The 21,410-nt window shown below is 38.8% G+C and overlaps 1 protein-coding gene across 1 annotated transcript; it reads left to right on the top strand.

The window, feature by feature from the left end:
* The first annotated feature begins 4,213 nt into the window (after positions 1–4,213).
* LOC120568568 lies at positions 4,214–14,013 on the top strand. The gene is made up of 6 exons (XM_039816160.1): positions 4,214–4,333; positions 5,531–5,833; positions 5,918–6,202; positions 7,925–8,029; positions 8,521–8,564; positions 13,482–14,013. The coding sequence occupies exons 1-6, from the start codon at positions 4,276–4,278 to the stop codon at positions 13,659–13,661; spliced, it is 975 nt and encodes a 324-aa protein (XP_039672094.1). The 5' UTR covers positions 4,214–4,275; the 3' UTR covers positions 13,662–14,013.
* Positions 14,014–21,410: the final 7,397 nt, after the last annotated feature.

Genomic DNA, 21,410 nt, shown 5'->3' with positions numbered 1-21,410 from the left:
AGATAGATTTTCAGTAAAGTATGCCTTTAAGTTCAGTTCATGATTCTCCATGATTCTCCAGGGCAGCTCCCAGGCTCTGGAACTCCCTCCCCCAAGAGATCCGCACCTCCGAGTCCCTCAGCATCTTCCAGTCCCACCTCAAGACCCATCTCTTCATCTCTGCCTATCCGTAGCCCCACGCCCCCCTCCCTTTCCATATGTGCCTGAATCTTGTTTTGTTTTGTTTTGTTCTGTTTTTGTAATCTACCTCCCCTGTAAAGCGACTTTGAGTCTATGAAAAGCGCTATGTAAATTCAATTTATTATTATTATTATTATGATGGATTTTAATTGAGCCATGTCATATTTTGTTTTGTTTTACATTCAGTGTGTTTCCTTTAACAATACAGTTGCACTGATGGATTCTTTGTTGAATACACTCACAATATACCAGAGGAGGGGGGAAGTCAGTGGCCGTGATCTTTCCATTAATTAAAAAAAAAATTACAAAACATATAAGATGAGTATTGCTTTAATAAGTCTCCGGTAGGTGCATGTAACAGAAACAATTAATATTAAAACATACTGTATACATCTTCTTTATCATCTCTGCATCATCCTCTCTGTGTCTAAAACAAATCTTGCAAAATTACAAGTTGCACAAAACAGGGCTGCTCTGCTCTGTGAGAATTAGCACCTTACAGATGCACTCCAACATTTCTTGGCTCGCTGTTGAACAAAGGATCTCCTTAAATGGCTACTTTTTTAGTTGTGTTATAAATTCAAATATGCCAATGTTTTTTTTCAACCAAATTATTTACTATAATAATATGCATAGCCCCAAAAAATAATCTTAAAAAAAATTATACAGATAGCATAGATTTGCATTTCGTTGTAAAAGTAAAACAGTTATGTATTGAGCCATAACAAACTGGAATAAGTTACCCCTGAATATCCGGTTGATTAAGGATAAATCATCTTTCAAAAAGTATGTGCAGAGGCATCTATCTGGCAAGCACATGAAAGATTGAATACTGGAAAGTAACTGTATAAGTCTTGTATGATTCTTACACTGTTATTGTAAAATATTGTGTTTTATTAATAATAGTTTTTCTATAAATATGTTTGTTACGTACGAACAGGTTTTAGATTGTGTGTTATTTATTATGTGATAATTACTGAGTGTGAATGTCAGTTTGATTCTGGTTTAATGGGAAATGTACCTGTGTATATGCTTGTGGGTGTACACATTCATGTGTATGTATGTGGGCGTGGATAAGTTTGCAAGTTCAACATGGATTATAGGTCAAAAGTTGAATGAAAGAGTACTAATGTCCTTTCGATTTCTTACAGGGTGAGTCGTTGTTGCCCATAACACGCTAGCATTCTGCTAATGAATGCTGATTGGTCAGTGAAGGACTGATTATGACCAGAGATCCCGCTTGACAGCATTCAAAGTGTGTGTGTGTGTGTGAGTGAATATTTTGGCGTGGTCTTTAAAACATTAGCAAACCAAACCTCTTTCTAGCACATGTATTGACAGGGTATACCTGTCAGCTCGAGAGAAAAAAGGAAGTGACTAAGAGCTTGTCGTAAAGCAGTATCTCTGGCCGTATGATGTGTATGACATCACTGACATTTTAAAAGGCTTTTTAGAACAAAACAGAAACTTAAAAAAATCTAACACCCAGCAGTGTGTATATTCTTAGCCTCCCCTTTCGAAAGCAACATTCAATTTACTAGAAAAAAATTATATCCTGAGAAAAGTGGATTTTGAGGGGTATAGCTCCATAGACCACCATTCACTGCACTCACCTGTGAGCGCACCCTGTATGGAACCAGAGTGGAACCGCAACTAGTTCAGAAGACAGAAGTTTCCAGAGAGTGGAAGTTCTCCCCTTATTAGACATTCTCTGGTATGATCATGAATAATCATGAATTATCAGCATTTGTAATAAAGGTGCCCTGTGGAGTTTTCTCAGAAAGAAACAATATTTACAAGATGTTGTACTTGAAGCTTTACAAATGTGTTGGGATTCATATTTTCCTAAATTTTGTTCACGTAGGCCTATTTAAAATCTTACATTCATGTTTTCTGGCTTGCAGCCTTCTACCTCCTCTCCTTTGTTGGTTCATTTCCTGGTGTGTTACTGCCACCTACTGTCAATCAGTGGAACAGCATGAAATCAGTGGGAGGAATGTGTAGCAGGGCTCGTGCATGCACAATACAAAGAAAACATTGACTCAAGCATAAAAACTGCTCACTTGTGCTGTTAGTGGTAGAAAGCTGCACAGTGTACCTTTAACTTAAAGTTTTTATTCGTTGCCCACAACACGCTAGCATTCTGCTAATGAATGCTGATTGGTCAGTGAAGGACTGATTATGACCAGAGATCCCGCTTGATGGCATCCGGGTGTGTGTGTGTGTGTGTGTGTGTGTGTGTGAATCTTTCGGCGTGGTCTTTAAAACATTAGCAAACCAAACCTCTTTCTAGCGCATGTATTGAAAGGGAGAGCGTAACATGTCAGCTGTGTTGTCGATGCCTCGAGAGAAAAAAGGAAGTGACTCAGAGGTTGCCGTAAAGCAGTATCTCTGACCATACGATGTGTCTGACGTCATTGACATTTTAAAAGGCTTTTTAGAACAAAACAGCAACTTTAAAAAATATCTAACACCCAGCAGTGTGTATGCACAATACAAAGAAAACATTGACTCAAGCATAAAAACAGTGTACCTTTAACTTTAAGTCTTTAAGTCTTTATTAGTCTTTAGTGATGACAGCAGCCACCATGATGATCAGACCGATAGAGAACACGGCTGTCTTCAGCAGGCACACAGAGAGACCAGCAGAGACACTCTCTGGACCTGGAACACAATATTAGAATCAGAAACAAGTTTATTGTCAAGCAAGTAACACTCACAGGGAATTTGCCTTGGTGGTTGGTGCATACATAAACAAACATATTGAACATTAATATGAAATAAACAATAAGAAAGAAGAAGAAAAAAAGAGGCTGAATGGGTTGAGTGCAGGATGTGCAAAACATATAGTATGTGCAATGGGCAGATGTATAGTCCAGGATGAGGAATAATGCAAATTGTAGTGACTATGGATGGGGGGGTTAAGAGTCAGTGGGGGTCCGGGGCCTTGTTGGTGAGTCTGACTGCAGAGGGGAAGAAACAGTTTTTATGGCGTGAGGTTTTGGTCATGTCTTACACTGGTTTGACAGCATAACACAGTGCCTAACTGCCTAACTGCAGCTACGTTTTACATTTGAGTTTAGCATGGGTACCAGAGTAACGGGGGTGCTGTGTCTGAGGGGTCCGATCCAGAGAAGATCCGTCTGGAGCAGAGCATCAGGGAGAGAGGGGAGGAACGTGGCCGCGTCAGAGACACTCCTCTCAGTGTTCGCATCAGCAATGTGTGAACAGATGAAATGGTTGAGAAGGGAGCGTGTCCTAGAGAGCAACACGCAGGAGACAGCCAAGTGCAATGTCAATAGCAAATGAATCAAACATCATCAAAACAACTCTGTCTTTTTAGATTGTTTTAACTTCTGAAAGATATCTATGCCCCAGTGGCACCAGATGATGCAGAAAGGAAATATGGATGACTGGACTACTATATGGTCAACTTCAAGTTTGTCATTGTTATATATTTGCTGGGATGACTCATGTTTTACACTGGTTTGAAAGCATAACCCACTGCCTAACTGCAGCTACGTTTTACATTTGAGTGATGCAAATGCTCATGCACCTCACATATTAGGGATTGAGTACTCAATCCCTTTAAGGTATTGATTGTAATATCCCAGTACCAAGTAATGTTGAAACTTTTCTCTGGTCAAACAATGCCGGCATTTGATCTTTTTTGTACCCAGATCTAGAAAAAAAATAGTATTTGTATGATTTTTCTCGCAGCCAACCACCACAAGCATTCTTCGATTGATTGTGATGTGTGATTGGCCCGCAACAGCAGCAGCCAGGGTGGGTTTGTGTGGCTCACAACTGGATGCTTCCATTCACATGATGGGTATCAACTGATGTAGAAAAAAATATTGATGGGAGCTAAGGCACAACCCACACCCTGCAGTACAGTACTCACCATGTTCTATATATACTTGTTTCATTTGAGTTGCTCAAATAATAGAGTAATAAGTTAAATTTGAGAATTGATGAAACAGTTACAGTTAAAACTCTTCTCAGTGGATTGTCCAGAAACATTTCTGAGAAGGTGCAAGCTGAGCTCAGTTCATAAATAGCCTTACCACTTCCTCATATGGTACATTTAGCAAAATGGAGCTTGTCGTACTTCTCTGTGCCGTTTCTCTGCTGTATTCATGTGAAGCACAAGGTAAGAACTTTATTTTATTTATATTCCCCGTGGTTGATTGACTTAGTCGGTTTTCAAAGTCAAAGTTGTCAAAGTTGCTGTAGCACTATTTCAGCAGTAAAGAAGTTAGGTAAGAAATATAATGTTTAATTGGAACTCATTTTTGAATTATTTAGTATTGAGAAATGTATATAAATCTAGGTAGAATTCTCTGTAATATGCTCATTGTCAATTATTTCAAAAGTAATCCTAATAACATGAAAACTAAAACTTGAATTGATATATATTCAGATATACAGTTATGTCAGTTATTACCCCATTCTTTACCCATGGGTCCCAAAATGATTGTGTTTCTCTCTAACTTTATTTAAGAGAAAGTACAATACAGTGATACATTTAACTAAAATGTGTTCATTCTTGTACAAGGCCCTAATCTCTATGCTGAGACAGAATTCAAACAGTTATCAGCCAGTCAACAATTGTATTATTGTATGTCAATTTTATCTTTATTCTGATGTAAATGTGGATCCGGACACAGATTTAGATATACTGTAAACACTTTGTGTTATTTAAGTAACACATTTATAGGATTGTGTGTCTTTGGTGGAGATATGCGCTCTTTAAGTCTGTTCTAGTTCTTTTAAAAGAATTCTTTACATTTTAATACATATTTAAATTTACAGTAGATAACATCAGTGGAACATTCAAAAACAAACCTCTGGAGGTGGTTTGAGATGCATTACCAAATGTTGAAAACATGTCCATCTTTTCAAGATGCATGTTTAAACTTTACTCCTCTCATAGTGCAACAACTTCACCCTGTGGTTATAGCCACTGACTGTCTAATAGTCTGTCTGTTTCCTCTGTACAAGCTGGGGAACAATAATGTGGGTAAGAGGGGAGAGAAAAAGAGGACAAGGTGAGAAGAGGCAGAAGGGAAATACTTTTTCATGTTAAAAATAAAAATCAAGACTTTGAGTAACATCTTACTCTCAGTGGGATAAGTTTAGCCAAGTCTTCTATGCTGAGGCAAGCTGAGTCAAGAGACATATGTGATACAAGGCATTTTTAGAGACATTTGCTAACGCTGAAGTTAATTCATAATTTTGAACTAATGATCCAATATGTAAGAAATATAGTAGTAACCCAGTAACATTTAGTATTGACCAACAACAATATACTGTGTGTGATTTTGATTGTGTGTCTACTGTTTTACAGAGCCCAGTGCTGTGACTCCTGTGTTTGTGAAGAAGGGAGAGGATGTGCTTCTGAATGTCACCACAGCTGATGTTTCTACAGAAGATATTGTTTCCTGGAAATTCAATAAAACAGTTAATTTAGTACGATTTTTACCTGGTAGAAAACCAAAAGTCTCTGATGATTACTCTGGAAGGATTGAGTTGCTTGAGAACTACTCTTTGAAACTGAAGAATCTACAAGAGGCAGACAGTGGAGTTTATACTGCAGTAGTGTCTGAGGATAAAGAAAAACAAATAACTGGACACAAGATCACAGTCCAAGGTGAGTTTATTAACAATCAGACACTGATGGAGAGTTTCTGCTGCCATGTTTCTAAAACCTCTCCACCTGCCTCTCCCCCCTCAGATCCAGTGTCTCCAGTTAATCTGTCAGTGGACTCTGTGTCTAACAGCTCAGACTGGTGTAACCTGACAGTGAGCTGCAGAGCACAGGACTCTCACATTAACAGCACCTTTAGATGTGACACCCACACCTGCAGTCAGGAGGGAGGAGAGAGATCACAGGTCATACACTCTGCTGCTGATCTCCATGTCTACCTGTCCAAAGGCTCCATCATCTGTAACCATAGCAACCAGGTCAGCTGGACCAAGGACATCAAAATAATTAAAAATGTCTGCCCCCTACTTGCTGGTAAGACTGAATGACAAAACTATAAACAGCTGATAATAATAATAATAATAATGCACAGACCGGAGCTAGAGCATACACACATATATACATATATACACATATATATATATACATATACATATATATATATATATATATATATATATATATATATATATATATATATATATATATATATATATATATACATATATATATTATATATATATATATATATATATATATATATATACACAGTACAGGCCAAAAGTTTGGACACACCTTCTCATTCAATCCGTTTCCTTTTTATTTTCATGACTATTTACATTGTAGATTCTCACTGAAGGCATCAAAACTATGAATGAACACATATGGAATTATGTACTTAACAAAAAAGTGTGAAATAACTAAAAACATGTCTTATATTTTAGATTCTTCAAAGTAGCCACCCTTTGCTTTTTTTATTAATAAGGGAAAAAATTCCACTAATTAACCCTGAAAAAGCAAACCTGTGAAGTGAAATCCATTTCAGGTGACTACCTCATGAAGCTCATTGAGAGAACACCAAGGGTTTGCAGAGTTATCAAAAAAGCAAAGGGTGGCTACTTTGAGGAATCTAAAATATAAGACATGTTTTCAGTTATTTCACATTTTTTTGTTAAGTACATAATTCCATATGTGTTCATTCGTAGTTTTGATGCCTTCAGTGAGAATCTACAATGTATATAGTCATGAAAAATAAAAAGGAAACGGATTGAATGAGAAGGTGTGTCCAAACTTTTGGCCTTTTACTGTATACAGCATATATATATATATATATATATATATATATATATATATATATATATATATATATATATATACACACACACACACATATACATATATATATATATATATATATATATATATATATATATATATATATATATATATATATATATATATATATATATGTGTGTATTTTCTTTTAAACTAAACAGTTATATGTCCAAATAAATCAGTTCTGATTTCTCCCATGGTATGATAAATAAATTAGGTTTGTTACATATATGGTCCATGTATCCATAGGATTTCAATATTTCTCAAGGAAGAGTTTTTCTCGTGGCAGAAATTACCTCATTTATTGAGTTAAACCATAGCGATAAAAAAGCATAAAATCATTTTGTTATCCTCATCTTAAGATGACATTGTTTACTGTAAACTGCTGTTAACAGCATTGCCTTGGACAGGACAGTGACAACTGTTCCGACTTGTAAATCTTTTTTTTGTTAAATAGAAAACGATGGACAATAGGATAGACAATAGGAAAAAACAACAATGATAAGCCTATCTACCGGTTAGCATTGAAGTAGGTCATAAAGCTGAACTAGAAATAAAATAAAAATAAATAGAAAATATTTTGACTGGCAGAACTAGCTATCCTTATGAACCTCTACCAGGTTGGTGCTATAAAACTAAGAGGCAGGTGGTGTTTCAAATTGATCATTCAATCAGTGAACTTTGGAAGGTTAGCAGTTTTTTTGAAATTGTGTCAATATAGTTCCAATCATTAGGGTTTAACTGAACAAATTAAATGCTTTCTTACTACAGGCCTGTCTAAAATGTGTATAATTAAAACTGCAACTGTCTGTAAAAAGCACAGGCCAGAAAGATGTGATGCTACAGTGAAACACTCTCAATCATGTTGCATCACCTAAACGAAGCATACTTTTCTAATCTGGCTTTTGTTTTTCTTTACAGAACCCGCCATCAATGTTACTGCCCTTATCCTTGGTGTTATCGCCGTAGTTTTAATTTGCATCTTAATTGTTGCAGCAGTTCGATTTTTTTCAAAGAGAGAAAAGAGTAAGTACAACACACATAGGAATTGAGTGTTCTAGCAAAGTTCATCATCAGCCATACCAATAAACCCTTCTTGTGTTATTAGGCAACTCTTCATACAGTATTACCATAGCCAATGTTGTGCCAAAGGTCTGTGTAACTTAAAGCCCCTATATGTAGATTTGTATGCATTTATTACATCTTTCAGATCATTCTATTACCAGCGTGTATTGTAGACAAAAGAGTCCATTTAGTCCATTCATTCTTAGCATCCCCTGGTCAGATCACAGCAAGCATTGCTGTTTGCCTAAGCACATTTTACTTTATAACACAACCTCTAGGAGTTCGCCAACATCACAGCATACCAAATCCTACACATAGAGGCTTTAAAGTGTGCTGCTGTGTGAAGATAGCTTCAACTTAAGTTATGTAAATGTAATGCAGTTAAGGCGTAGAAAAGGTAAAGAAAAAAGTAAAAAATGTAATGTATAATGTTTTTTATGACTGACCTGCAGATGAAAGAGAAAGCAGGGAGAATACAGTATATGAAGTTCCTCAGGTAAGCATCATCACTCTGCCAAATTTGCCTGACACACTGTGGAAAACAATTTCAATAAGTGAGACCAGATTTGAGAAAAGTGAAAAAAATTGAAAATGTTATTAAAATCAAAAACTGGTGCCTCTCATGATTCTATTGACTTCCCTATGCAAACCAATCGCTATTTGTTTTCCTGATCAGGTGATCTATTTACTGTATGTGACCTGTGACTCCTCGCTACACCGTCTTCTTGCTTGCTCCTACCTGCCTCATGCACACACCACTGGTTGTGCTGCTTGCTTGTGCTTACATTTAATGCGTTGGACCTGGGAAACATCCAGATGATCAACAACAATCTGTCCAAACCTGCTGCTGAGGTCTTGTCTGGCAAGTTCCCTTAAAGGGAAACTTTTATATAGCATTTTCTGGTTCACACTTGTATTTTGTGTTTGTACTAGAATATGTTTACATGCTTTAATGTTCAAAAACACTTTATTTCTCATACTGCCCATGGCTGCTGCACCTGTATTCACGCTCTGTCTGAGACGCTCTGTAGGAGCGCCTGTCTCTTTAATCCCTCCTCCCGAAAAAGCCCAGTCTGCTCTGATTGACAACCGTGTTTCCTGGAATCTCCGCTGCGCTCCATTTTTGCTTTACTAGTAGCAGCTGGAGCTACTGCAGCTGAGTAGTAGGACTTTGTACCATGAAAAATCACAAATAAAGGCTTCTTAACAAAATACTACACAACCGGACATGTCATAGCAGTGAAGTGACCCGAAATTGGGGAGAAATTAACAGCTTTGGCCGCTAAGATTACAGCTATCTTGCGTTAGCATGCAGCTACTTAATAGTTAGCAGCATAGGTGGCGCTAGGCTATTTTTAGGGGTGCTGAAGCACCCCTAAAAATCCCAATTGCACCTGACTGCAGTACGCAGATCGGGGTTGGGCTAAATGTGGGCGGAGCTAAACGTTTGACTCCGTGCGGGCGCCATCTGGAGGCGGAAATCAGGCAGCACCTATGGCAATTAGCTCCACCCACGTTGAGCCACTCCTCGATCTGCATACTGCAGTCAGGGCTTACTCTAAAAATCACCTCAGCACCCCTGAAAATAAAGTCCTTATTGTGATAATGTGAAATCGTTTAGTGCTCAAACTAGTGGCGGTTTTTGGCACGGGCGAACCGGGCAGCCACTTAACGTAAAAAAAATATATAAGTAATCATCTGTGCCGCGAAGCGTTGTTCTGTTTTCTATCGTTTCACTGTGTGGGGAATTGGCAGATCAGCGCCCCCAGCAGCTGCAGGTGCCCTGCTTGCTGAGAGAGGTCAACACCCCCCACTTTCACAATGAAATGGACTAGTCCGTCCCACAGTGCGCCGCAGCGCGAAAGATAAACACACGGTGACAGGAGAACTGGGAAGTACACAGAGACGGAGCAAGACGAGTCTAAACGGCCTAAACCTTTCTTTTATGTCAATGGTCTAAACGCCAAAATGTAAAAAGTTACCCAAGCGGCTCAAATAAAAGAAAAAAGCGAAAAGACATGTTTTCGGGAGTAGCAGGACCTTCATCAGCTCGCGTGCCCGTGGCCGATGATAGTGGTGCTGGTGTCGGCTACAGTGACCTGCACAGTGAGGAGGAGACTTTAGGAGGAGAGGGACAGAGATGAGATTTGTGAGGCTACAACCTGCGGTAGGCTAAGCACAACTCCCCTTAAAACACTTAACCCCTTGATAAAACTGAGTGGTGGACAAACTGTTGATGATAAACACTACAACAATAAAAAAGTAGGCATGCTTTACTGTATGATTGCATTAGTAGCCTATTTAAACGTTGCACATCATGCAAACGTTCTTAATGAGAATTGTAGCTTTTCTATCTGCATTGGCAGACAAAAACTCATAATAGACCTCTTCAAATTATAGCATAGGGCCTCTTGAAATGATAATCATAAAACAAGCTATATGTACAGTACAGGCCAAAAGTTTGGACACACCTCATTCAATGCATTTCCTTTTTATTTTCATGACTATTTACATTGTAGATTCTCACTGAGAGCATCAAAACTGGAATGAACACATATGGAATTATGTGCCAACAAAAAGTGTGAAATAACTGAAAACATGTCTTATATTTTAGATTCTTCAAAGTAGCCAGCCCCTTTGCTTTTTATTAATAAGAGAAAAAATTCCACTAATTAACCCTGACAAAGCACACCTGTGAAGGTAAAACCATTTCAGGTGACTACCTCATGAAGCTCATTGAGAGAACACCAAGGGTTTGCAGAGTTATCAAAAAGCAAAGGGTGGCTACTTTGAGGAATCTAAAATATAAGACATGTTTTCAGTTATTTCACATTTTTTGTTAAGTACATAATTCCATATGTGTTCATTCATAGTTTTGATGCCTTCAGTGAGAATCTACAATGTAAATAGTCATGAAAATAAAGAAACACATTGAATGAGAAGGTGTGTCCAAACTTTTGGCCTGTACTCGTATTTATAGCTTGTTTTATGATTAATTAGGAGTATACAGTTTTAGTGTGTATTAATAAATGGCACTTTGTTGAAGTATTTAATGTGTCAACTTTCACTGATTCTTGCTTACTCATTACATGGCATTAGTAGTTTTAGGAGTAGGTATACATATTCAGGGGAGGGCAAGGACGGGTACAGCTTTATCAATACTAGTTAAACAGTTGTACAGTTTTATTTCCTATTTTGAATATGGGGGGGCGCTCGGAGGGGGTCTCGCCCGTCATTCAACACAGCCAAAACTATGAATTCTAGCATATTTTTCAGTCCCCTCCCCAGTCCAACGCCCCTGGGTACGTGTGCTGCAATAATCATGCTTTGTAGTTTCCATCTTTTTTCACAGCAGATGCCTTGAATCTGTTGTTTGTCATAATTGCATGTCTCAATCTGTCTATTTCTTTCCCCAAAACTCACAAGAAGTCATGATTTAAGGGTTTTAAAAACTTATGGAAGCATGCCCCCGAACCCCCCTAGCTTAACTGCTATCAACATTTCATTAGGGGCTGAGCACCCCCAAAGGTCAGATCCTAGAATCGCCCCTGGTTAGCAGTATGCTAATGTTAGATTGTAATGGAATGAAGCAACACTTTCTACTAGGGTTGGGTACCGTTTGGATTTTTACAATTCCGATGCCAAACCGGTACTTTTAAAATGATTCCGATTCCTAACCGATTCCTAAACCGATTCTTGAAAAACTGAAAAATTACATCAAAGAAAGGCTCTATCATGGAGTTTTTTTTAAAATTGAAAATTATTTAAATGTAACAATATATTAATGTTTTAAAGTACTTTAATATATAATAAGTAAACCTAACACATAACTACAATAATTTGACAAATAACAGTTACACTATTAACAAGTAACAACAAAATAAATGTTGTTGAGTTGGTATGCCAACCAGCTTCAAACTTTAGCAGTTCTTTTGCAGAAAAATGCATATTTGCCTTGCCTTCTCTGGCAAGATAGGACACCTCTCCTGACTTATGGCATGTCCTGCACAGGAGAAAACTCTCTCAGATGGTGTCCAAGGCCTGTACACACAGGAGTTTGAAAGGGAAGACTCCCCCACCACCAGGCTACAGGGTCTTATCCTGAACGATAGACTAGCAGAGCAAGTGTAATATGTTTACTAGCGATGCAGTGAATGGTTAATATGCTTTTACATCAGTTTTGGTGAGCCCAGAGGAAAAGTATGGCATTTTAAAATTAGCCTACATTTACGATAGCTAGCTAACGGTAGACTACAGAGGAAGTGTGATATGTTTACGTCCATTTTGAAATGTGTACAAAAACCCACCTATCAGCACAGCAGTGATTGTAGAGTGCATGTCGCTGAGAATAGGGCAGACACGCGCTTCACACTGCGAGCGGGCACGTGCGCCCGTCGGCAGAAAAGAGAGAAAGAAAAAAAGAGTCTGCTGCTGTCCGGAGCGACAGAGGGAAAATATTTCAGTCAGAACCGAAGTTTGCATTTTAATCCGGTCCGAATACTACCGTTTGCGTAGGTACCGGTTCCATAGTGGAACCAGGTTTCCGTACCCAACCCTACTTTCTACCGTCAAAAATCACACATAAGGGCTACTGAACCAAGTACTACCCAGCCGGACATGTTTCAGCAGTAATGCGACCCGAAATTGGGAAACATTGGCAGCCAAAATGACATCTCTTACTGCCGTTCTGGTAGCTCTAGTTAGTAGTGGACACTAATATAATATAGCAGCACTTTCAACAGTCAAACATCGCAGATAAAGGCTTTTAAACCAAATACTACATAACTGAAATGTTTCAGGAGTATGTGACCCGGAATTGGAGAGAATTTAACAACACTGGCAGCCAAGATGACATATTTGACTGCCGTTAGCATGTATTTACATTAATATTAACAGTCTATGGTCTGCCTGTGTCTTGCAGTTTTGCAATTTCTTTTTCTAAATACAACATGCTGTATGTACTGTCAAAGTGGTGTTGATGCTTTCTTTATGTGCTAGTGTTTCATCTGCAGTGTGTTGTGCTTTGTCTTGTGATTTTTTTCAACACAGTGAAACACCTTTCTCTCCTTTTGATTAAAAGAAAACAAAAAAAAATGTGTTTTATAGCAATTTAATGCATAATAAATGAATTGTAGTCCTAATGTTGTGAAAAAAAGGCCTGTTAAGTTTGTAGTCAATGATACAGAGTTTTTGAAGGATGTATAGCCTACTGTACGGGCTGCTGCTAATCAATACATAATATGTATTAAAGGGTAAGTACTGTTTTTTTCAACCTGGAATTTCAAAGATGGTTGTTAACACAAAAAAATTGGAAAATAAGGTCCTGGCTGAAAATAAACGAAATTACCCTTTAAAGTAAAGTAAAAATGCAAACAAAAACTTTGCTAAACGTTATATGTGATTTATTTTCCAGGTCGGACATAGAGCCTTACGTCAGAGTGAGAGTGAAGTTATAGGTCTTTCTCCAAACTCCACCTACTGCTTGGTAGGGCCTCACACTGGAACTGTGGATTCCAGTATGACAAGAGGCACGACTCTGCCAGAGAGTCTGTATGCTCAGGTGGATAAACCTGCCAGGTCCTTAAACAAGTAATCAGCATGGTATTACACATACTGCACTGGCAGCAATTTACAGTTTTTATTTAAGTGTTGCCCAAGCTTTCGATGTTTAAGTTTATGTGACCTGCTCTGGTATGGAAAGATGGCTTATTGGAGTGTACCTTATTGCAAACACTTTACAATAAGGTACACAAAAATGTAGATAGTTATTGAAAAATGAATGAGGGACAAATGGTTAGTGTGGTGGCAAATTTTATTTTAACCATTTGTTTAATGATATTAACCATTGGTTTAATGATTGTTTTATAATGCCACAAGATTTAGCAAGATTTAGTGAGACAATGGTGTGACTGTTAATGATGTCCTCTTTTCAACTATGGCCATACTAAAAGATACATTTAGAGGGGTGGCTTAACGGAGTTTCTTCACTATATGATGTTTTGATGTTTAGACTTTAGGTAAGAAAGACATTTTCAGTTGTGCTGCGTGTACCTTTGAAACTGTTTTCTCCATTTGCAAATGTAAATAAATACTCAAAGACCAAACTTTGGTTTAATTCTCAGACAGTCGTTATTCGTTTTGATTTTATCATGAATATCACTAACTCTGCTGCTTCGAGGAAAACTTCCACGACATTAGTCAATGAGTGTTATGTTTGGTTAATATTTATGTATGTGTGTGTGTGTGTGTGTGTGCGCTATTTGTGGTTTTATCAAGCTTGCATGTGTGCGTGCGTGCATGTGTGCATGCTTGCATGTATGTATAGTTACGAACGCGCTAAAATAACCATAATAAAAACTCATCTAAGTGTATTGAGCGATTGTTAGAAAATGTAGATATTCTTGTGTGTCTCAATAAACCTTAAGAAGATGAACTAAATGTGAACTAAACCCTGCTTCCACTTTGTTTTCCGAGCTTGTACCTGCTTTCAGAATCAACTCTCAGAGGTCAAGGATACCAACCACAAAATAATCCTGCAACCCCTGGATACCTCAGTACCTGGGGTCAAGCTTTTACATTATCAATTCTCTATTTTGTTTGTGTCTTGTTTCAACACGGTCTCACGACAGTTCGTGAAATGGTCACGTTATTTTTAATCTATTGATTCGCGTACACGGACACGTTCATCTCGTTTTTTCCGTGGTGCTCAGCATGTAATGGGAAGCATCTATGCGGAGGTTGGGTTTAGGAAAAGAAGAATGGGGAAAGGACACGTCACACGCCGGGATACGATCTGCCAGATGTGTATAAAGTACTAGAGACCCAGACTTGAGTAAAAGTACAAGTGCTTTATCAAAAAAGTGCTCTTTAAGCAACACATTTATTTTAAAATGTACTACTCAAAAGTTTGAATATCATATTGTTTATATTATTTCAAATGTTTAGTATAATAAAAAAAAAGTATAATAAAATGTACAATTATCACACTGTGCAAGTCAAATGAACATCCTCTCCAGCACAGTAATGATTAAAGCCCCAAAAAACGTATCACACACTAGCTAGTAACGTGTGATGAACAGGAAAGTTAGCAAGCTAGCAACATCCAGATAAACTAGCAGCTTCACATCACAGGGTCAAACGGTTAACATTCAGGACTCACTGCAGACTGAAACAACTCAGGAATAGCTTCATCTGCTGTAACTTAATAGAGTACAAACTTACATTGTCTCTCACTTCTGAACGGGTAACCGTAATGAAAAGAAACACCACGTGATCTCTGGGATTTCTTACGTAGATTACGTAATTACGTATGTACGTACGTAACTAACGTAACCTACACAGTCTCCGTAGTGTGAGGAATTCACAACAGTAACGAGTGATGCAGCACATAAAAAATGTATCGGAGTAAAAATATTAAATTCATCGAAAATATGTTCTCAATTAAAAGTGGAAGTAGGAGAAAAAAATAATACTCCAGTAGAGTACAGACCTTTTAGTACTTAAGTAGAGTAGTGAAGTAGTTCTACTTCGTTACTATACAGCTCTGCGATCCGTGGTCTCTGGGGGACGTGCGACAACAACGGGATGGTTGGATTTAGGAAAAGAACAACGGGGAAATGAAACGTCACACGCGGGACATGATCCCCGGTCTCCGGGGTGAAAATCCTGTGTTGTTTGACCCATCCACCACCCCAACCACCCTCCCTGCGTGGATTTTCTGCTTGTACATTGTACATGAATCAATAGATTAAATAACATGACCATTTCACGAACTACCGTGAGACTGGGTACAGTTCTCAACTGAAAAGCCAATGTGTAATCACATACTTCTTGTAGACTTTAAAGGTAACTCTGCAAAGTCTGTAGCTGTTCTGAACATATGGATCAACAAAACTCAACAGATAGATTTTTGAAGTATTCCTTCAAGTTCAGTTAATAATTGTTTAGCCATGTCATGTTATATTTTGTTTTACATTCAGTATGTCAAGTGTTTCCTATAACAGTACAGTAGCACTGATGGATGGGAAGGGGGAAGTAAGTGAACGTCATATTTCCATTAATTCACAAAAAAATACAAATAGGGTGAGTATATTGAATGAGTCTGCATGTGGTAGAAACTGTTAATATTGCAACATATATGTATAAACATACAAATATATCTATCTTTTTTGATGTTATATTCTCCAAATTGCATTGTAAAAACCGTTGGAGCTTTACAAATGTGTTGGGATTTGTATTTTCCCAGATTTTGTACACATATTTAAAATCTTACATCTATGTTTTCTGGCTGGCATTCTTCTACCTCTTCTCCTTTGTTGGAGTCAGTGGCAGTGATCTTTCCATGAATTCACAAAATCACCACAAAATATAAGATGAGTATAGCTTTAATGAATCTCGGATACTGCATTCACCAAAAGATGAACAAATATAATAACATACTGTACATATAAACATACACATATATTCAATTCAATTCAATTTTATTTATAGTATCAAATCATAACACGAGTTATCTAGAGACACTTTACATATATATAGATATATATATATATATATATTGTTACAAGATTGTTAATAACAATCAGAGTTACATCAAGGCTATTTTCAAGGCTATTTCTTGTATCTTTGTAGACTGGGTAAACCCAGCCCGATCTGCCGGCGATTTTATTTCACCCTGCAGCTCAGGCTGGTAACCTGTACATTTATCTATCCTGCTTCCGTTACAAATTTGTAGGAACCAATCACAATCTGGCTTATCCACCTGGCGCACCATTGGCGAGTTTAATGGCCGTTTTACAGTAGCCGCCGCCAAGCTGGCGCACGTCATCGCGACGTCAAATTGACGAAGATCTTGCCGGTGCACCAGTATTTTTAGCGCAGAGGTCGTGCACCACTCTTTTTTTTTTTTCAGCGGCGTGCGACAAAGCGGAAACAGGAAGCATGAACGAGCTCCTGGGCAACCGGATGCCAGGACTCTCAGAGTGACTGCAAGTTTCTCCTGTAAACTTACTGGGTTCTTTTATGGTGACTGAAAAGCTTGATCCGACGAGGTAGGTCATCGAATCAAATTGAATCAAATCGTCAACGCTGCTGCCAGTTCTGCCGTTGTTTACCTTTTTCTTCTTCTTCTAGTCCGTAGAAAGAGCAAAGTCGGTAGCCTTTCCTTATTAGCGCCACCTCTGTTCAGGAGAAGACTGCAACTAGTGTCGTTATCACCACGCACGAGTATAAACCGTTATGGCGATCCCATGACGTCACAATTGCGCGTGCCAGGTTGGGAACGGCTGTCACTACCCGGCGTGAGTCGAGTGCAGATGTCAGTTGCGTATGCGTCACTTTGCGACTTTACACGTTTTGCTGTTAGCCACAGAATAATGAGATAGGTACATTACATAGCAGTAATGTATAATTTAGCATAAGGCATCACATTTTCATGGCATAATCCTTGATGTCAGTTCTAGATTAGAGGCTGAAGTTGCCTACAAGAACCTGCTAACGCGAGACTTCTATGTCAATACAATAAAAATGGATCTACATAACGAAGTTCGTTCACTGCTGGCTACAAGTTAATAATCAAATACAACAAAGGCTGTCACTTGAATGGTGTTTTGAGCTAACGTTAGCACACAATGCTAGCCTGATCCGGATCCCTTGGCGTTATGCCGTAAACCTTTTAAATCTGAGCATGCGCAACTCACATCTGCACTTGACTCACATTGGGTAGTGACAACGGCTAGTGTACGCTTTACACAATGACGATAAAGAAGCGACCAAGCAGCTTTTTGTTTACATTCAACAAGCCAGCCACCGAAGCACAGCACTCCATGGCAGCAGGCAGCAACCCGTTGATGCCGCTGTCACTGCTACGTCACCTGGATCGTTGGTCTGATTGGTTGAAAGACTATCCAATTGCGTACAGAGTCATTTGAACTATGCCTCCTATTGTGTAGAGAAAATACAGAGCAGACTCCCCAGGCTAATGTTCAATCTTAAAACATTTAGCTTGGTCTAGTGATAGCCAGACTAGTATCTTTGCTCTTTATCATATACAGTACAGGCCAAAAGTTTGGACACACCTTCTCATTCAATGTGTTTCCTTATTTTCATGTCTATTTACATTGTAGATTCTCACTGAAGGCATCAAAACTATGAATAAACACATATGGAATTATGTACTTAACAAAAAAGTATGAAATAACTGAAAACATGTCTTATATTTTAGATTCTTCAAAGTAGCCACCCTTTGCTTTTTTTTGATAGCGCTGCAAACCCTTGGTGTTCTCTCAATGAGCATCATGAGGTAGACACCTGAAATGGTTTTCACTTCAGAGGTATGCCTTGTCAGGGTTAATTAGTGGAATTTTTTCCCTTATTAATAAAAAAAGCAAAGGGTGGCTACTTTGAAGAATATAAAATATAAGACATGTTTTCAGTTATTTCACACTTTTTTGTTAAGTACATAATTCCATATGTGTTCATTCATAGTTTTGATGCATTCAGTGAGAATCTACAATGTAAATAGTCATGAAAATAAAAAGGAAACGCATTGAATGAGAAAGTGTGTCCAAACTTTTGGCCTGTACTGTAAATCTAAATGTAGTTTTTTGTTAAGGAGATTACATGCTCCTAAAATATTTTGGAACATCTCTGTACAATCATTTTATTTACAAAGTAAGCACAGTGATTATTGGGTGTAATCAATGGATATTTAGGAATCATAAGCATTTGCGTAAAAGGTGACCTGTGGAGTTTTCTGGGAAAGAAACAATATTTACATGAAGTTATACTTTATAATTTAATTCAAAGTATCATTTACAAATGAGTTGAAATACATTTTTCCCAGATTTTGTACAAATATTTTTTTTAAATCTTACATTGTTTGCATCCAGGTTTTCTGGCTTGCAGTCTTCTACCTCCTCTCCTTTGTTGGTGCATTTCCTGGTGTGCTGCTGCCACCTACTGTCAATCAGTGGAACAGCATGACATCTGTGGCCAGAATGTACCATATCTCTCATACTGAGAGCTTGTGCATGCACAATACAAACAAAACAGGGAAAAAGCTGCACAGTGTACCTTTAACAAAGTTTTTATTTGTGTTTCTTTAGCTTCTCCATGAGGTGAACAGTGATGACAGCAGCCACCATGATGATCAGACCGACTCGTTATTCGCTTTAAAGCTGTTGGTTTGAAACACACTTTCACCAGCTTTATTCGCATGAGTTTTTTCACTGAACTTCAGATAATTCGATTGACAAGTGGATGGAAACTTAGCTACAGACAGCTAGAGCAACAGACAAGCTATCCCTGTTTGCCATGCAGAGCCACAAGAAGCAGCAAAGCAACAGCATATCTACACATCAAACAGCATCCACATTCAGTACAAGAAATCATGCAAGCATCCAAACACAGCCAAGCAACATCTTCCACAAGCCATCTTCTAACACGTTCAACCATGCAAAACAAGCCATAACGAAAAGATAAAATAAGATACATCACTTGTGAGGGATGCGTTAATATGGGACAGATTAATATGATGGTAAAAATAGTTAAAATACAAATTAGTTATTCATACAATCCAAGAAATGCAAGGCGAGCTAAGTTTGATACCTGGCAAGATATCAAAACATTAAACATGTTAGCAGGAGGTCAGCAGTATTAACAACAATAATGTAAAAAATACTAGGAGATTAAAAATGTCCAAGAGCCAGGTCTTGAGACTTTGTGTAAAATGATGGTAGGTGGTGCAGTTTCTTATTTCATTTGGTAGTGTTCCACCTATTAGAAGATCTAACTGAAAAGCACGATTGACTGATTGATTGGAACTGGACCTGTAAGGGGTTACACATACCCCTTTTCCACCAACAAGAACCAGGTGCTGGTTCAGAGCTAGAGCTAGAGCCGGTTCGGAGTTGGTTCGACTGACGAGCCTCCAAAGAACCGGTTTGCTTTTCCGCAGGCTAAAGAGCCAGCACAGAGCCAGATCTTACGTCACTGTATATGTCTCATTTTTCCCAGCAACGTTAGCGCGGCGGCGCCAAACACAAACACACCATCAACAATGGCGGATGTTGCTTTGCTACTGATGTTCATGGCTTTGCGGACCTATGTCGGCATCCAAACTCGGCGGATCCAACGTGTTTGCGCGGCTCGCCTTTATAGTGCAAGAAAGCAGCTTGTTTCCTCCTCTGGCCACTGCTGTTTTTGTTGAATCGCGTCCATCGTGTTTATCTGCTAATTCAAAAATGGCGGTCACAAGTTTCTGTTCGTCTTGTTGGTCACGGTAATAAGGCATGGATACCCAACCCGAGGCCGACGGGTCCCGACGGTACCTGACGGGCCGGGCCGGGTTCAGACAGATATTTAGAAATTATGGTCGGGGTCGGGTCGGGCTCGGTCATATCAGCGCGATAAGGCATTTGTTGTAAAATGGTGTTGCGGCTCCTTTTAAGAGAGCTCAGTGTGTGTGGGTTTGTGTGTGTGTGTGTGTGCGTGTGGTAAGTGGGCAGAAGAGAGATAGAGAAAGAGGAAGCAGACGTGTTGTAGATGCAACCGGAGCAGAGTTGGTGGTTATTCATGTTATAACGTCGGCCTTGGAGGTAACCAGTCTCCCCTGGTTTTCTGATCACGGTCGGAAACGAAGCAAGCAGGAAAAGTTAACACACTGAACATTTTAACTGCTTATTAAAGTGCGCTTGTTGTCCCGTGCGTTGATGCGCTCATCTGTTGACATTTCTGAATGCCTTCCTACAGTTGCTTAACAAAAGCGGGCTTTCCACACAAACAAACATAGCCTACATGTGTCATTAGTATGAGGAAAAAAAAATTATTTTAACTGTGTCGGGCTCGGACACAAATTTCTTACCTGTCGGGCTCGAGCCGGGTTCGGTCATGGCTCTGTCGGACGCGGGCCGGCCTCGGACAGAAAAATTCGGCCCGATCCGGACTCGGTAACCCCGCCCCCAGCCGCTGACGTAAGCGGTTCTTTCCGTGCGTTCATGGACATCGGAAAAACGTTTTCCCGAGTGAAAACGTCACCATTCACGTAACGACCTGTGGGAATCAGAGGTGGGAAACTCTAACCGAGGATTTTGCTAACCGAGTTTCCCAGTTGGTGACGCGTTGTTGACAACTGACGTTTGATGGAGGCGACTTTGGTTCACTGAACATATTTCAATGACAATAAACTGTTTATTGTGGACAAATGCCTCTGCCAAGAAACATACACAGACATAATATGTTTCAAAGTATTCATAAATAGGACCATGTATAAAAAAAACACATTATCCGTGTCCTTTCCCGTTGGTTGTCCTGCAGATAACACAAACAAACACCGGTCGATGTG

Source organism: Perca fluviatilis, chromosome 11, assembly GCF_010015445.1.
Source record: "Perca fluviatilis chromosome 11, GENO_Pfluv_1.0, whole genome shotgun sequence".
NCBI lineage: Eukaryota > Metazoa > Chordata > Actinopteri > Perciformes > Percidae > Perca > Perca fluviatilis.
This window is presented reverse-complemented; position numbering and strand designations above follow the sequence as displayed.

What these genes read in the sequence shown, in the direction of transcription:
- LOC120568568 (XM_039816160.1), top strand. Translation starts at nt 4,276, where the DNA reads ATGGAGCTTGTCGTACTTCTCTGTGCCGTTTCTCTGCTGTATTCATGT. An exon ending in GTATTCATGTGAAGCACAAG is followed by an intron (nt 4,334 to 5,530) that starts GTAAGAACTTTA and finishes ACTGTTTTACAG; the next exon opens with AGCCCAGTGCTGTGACTCCT. An exon ending in TTTTTCAAAGAGAGAAAAGA is followed by an intron (nt 8,030 to 8,520) that starts GTAAGTACAACA and finishes ACTGACCTGCAG; the next exon opens with ATGAAAGAGAAAGCAGGGAG.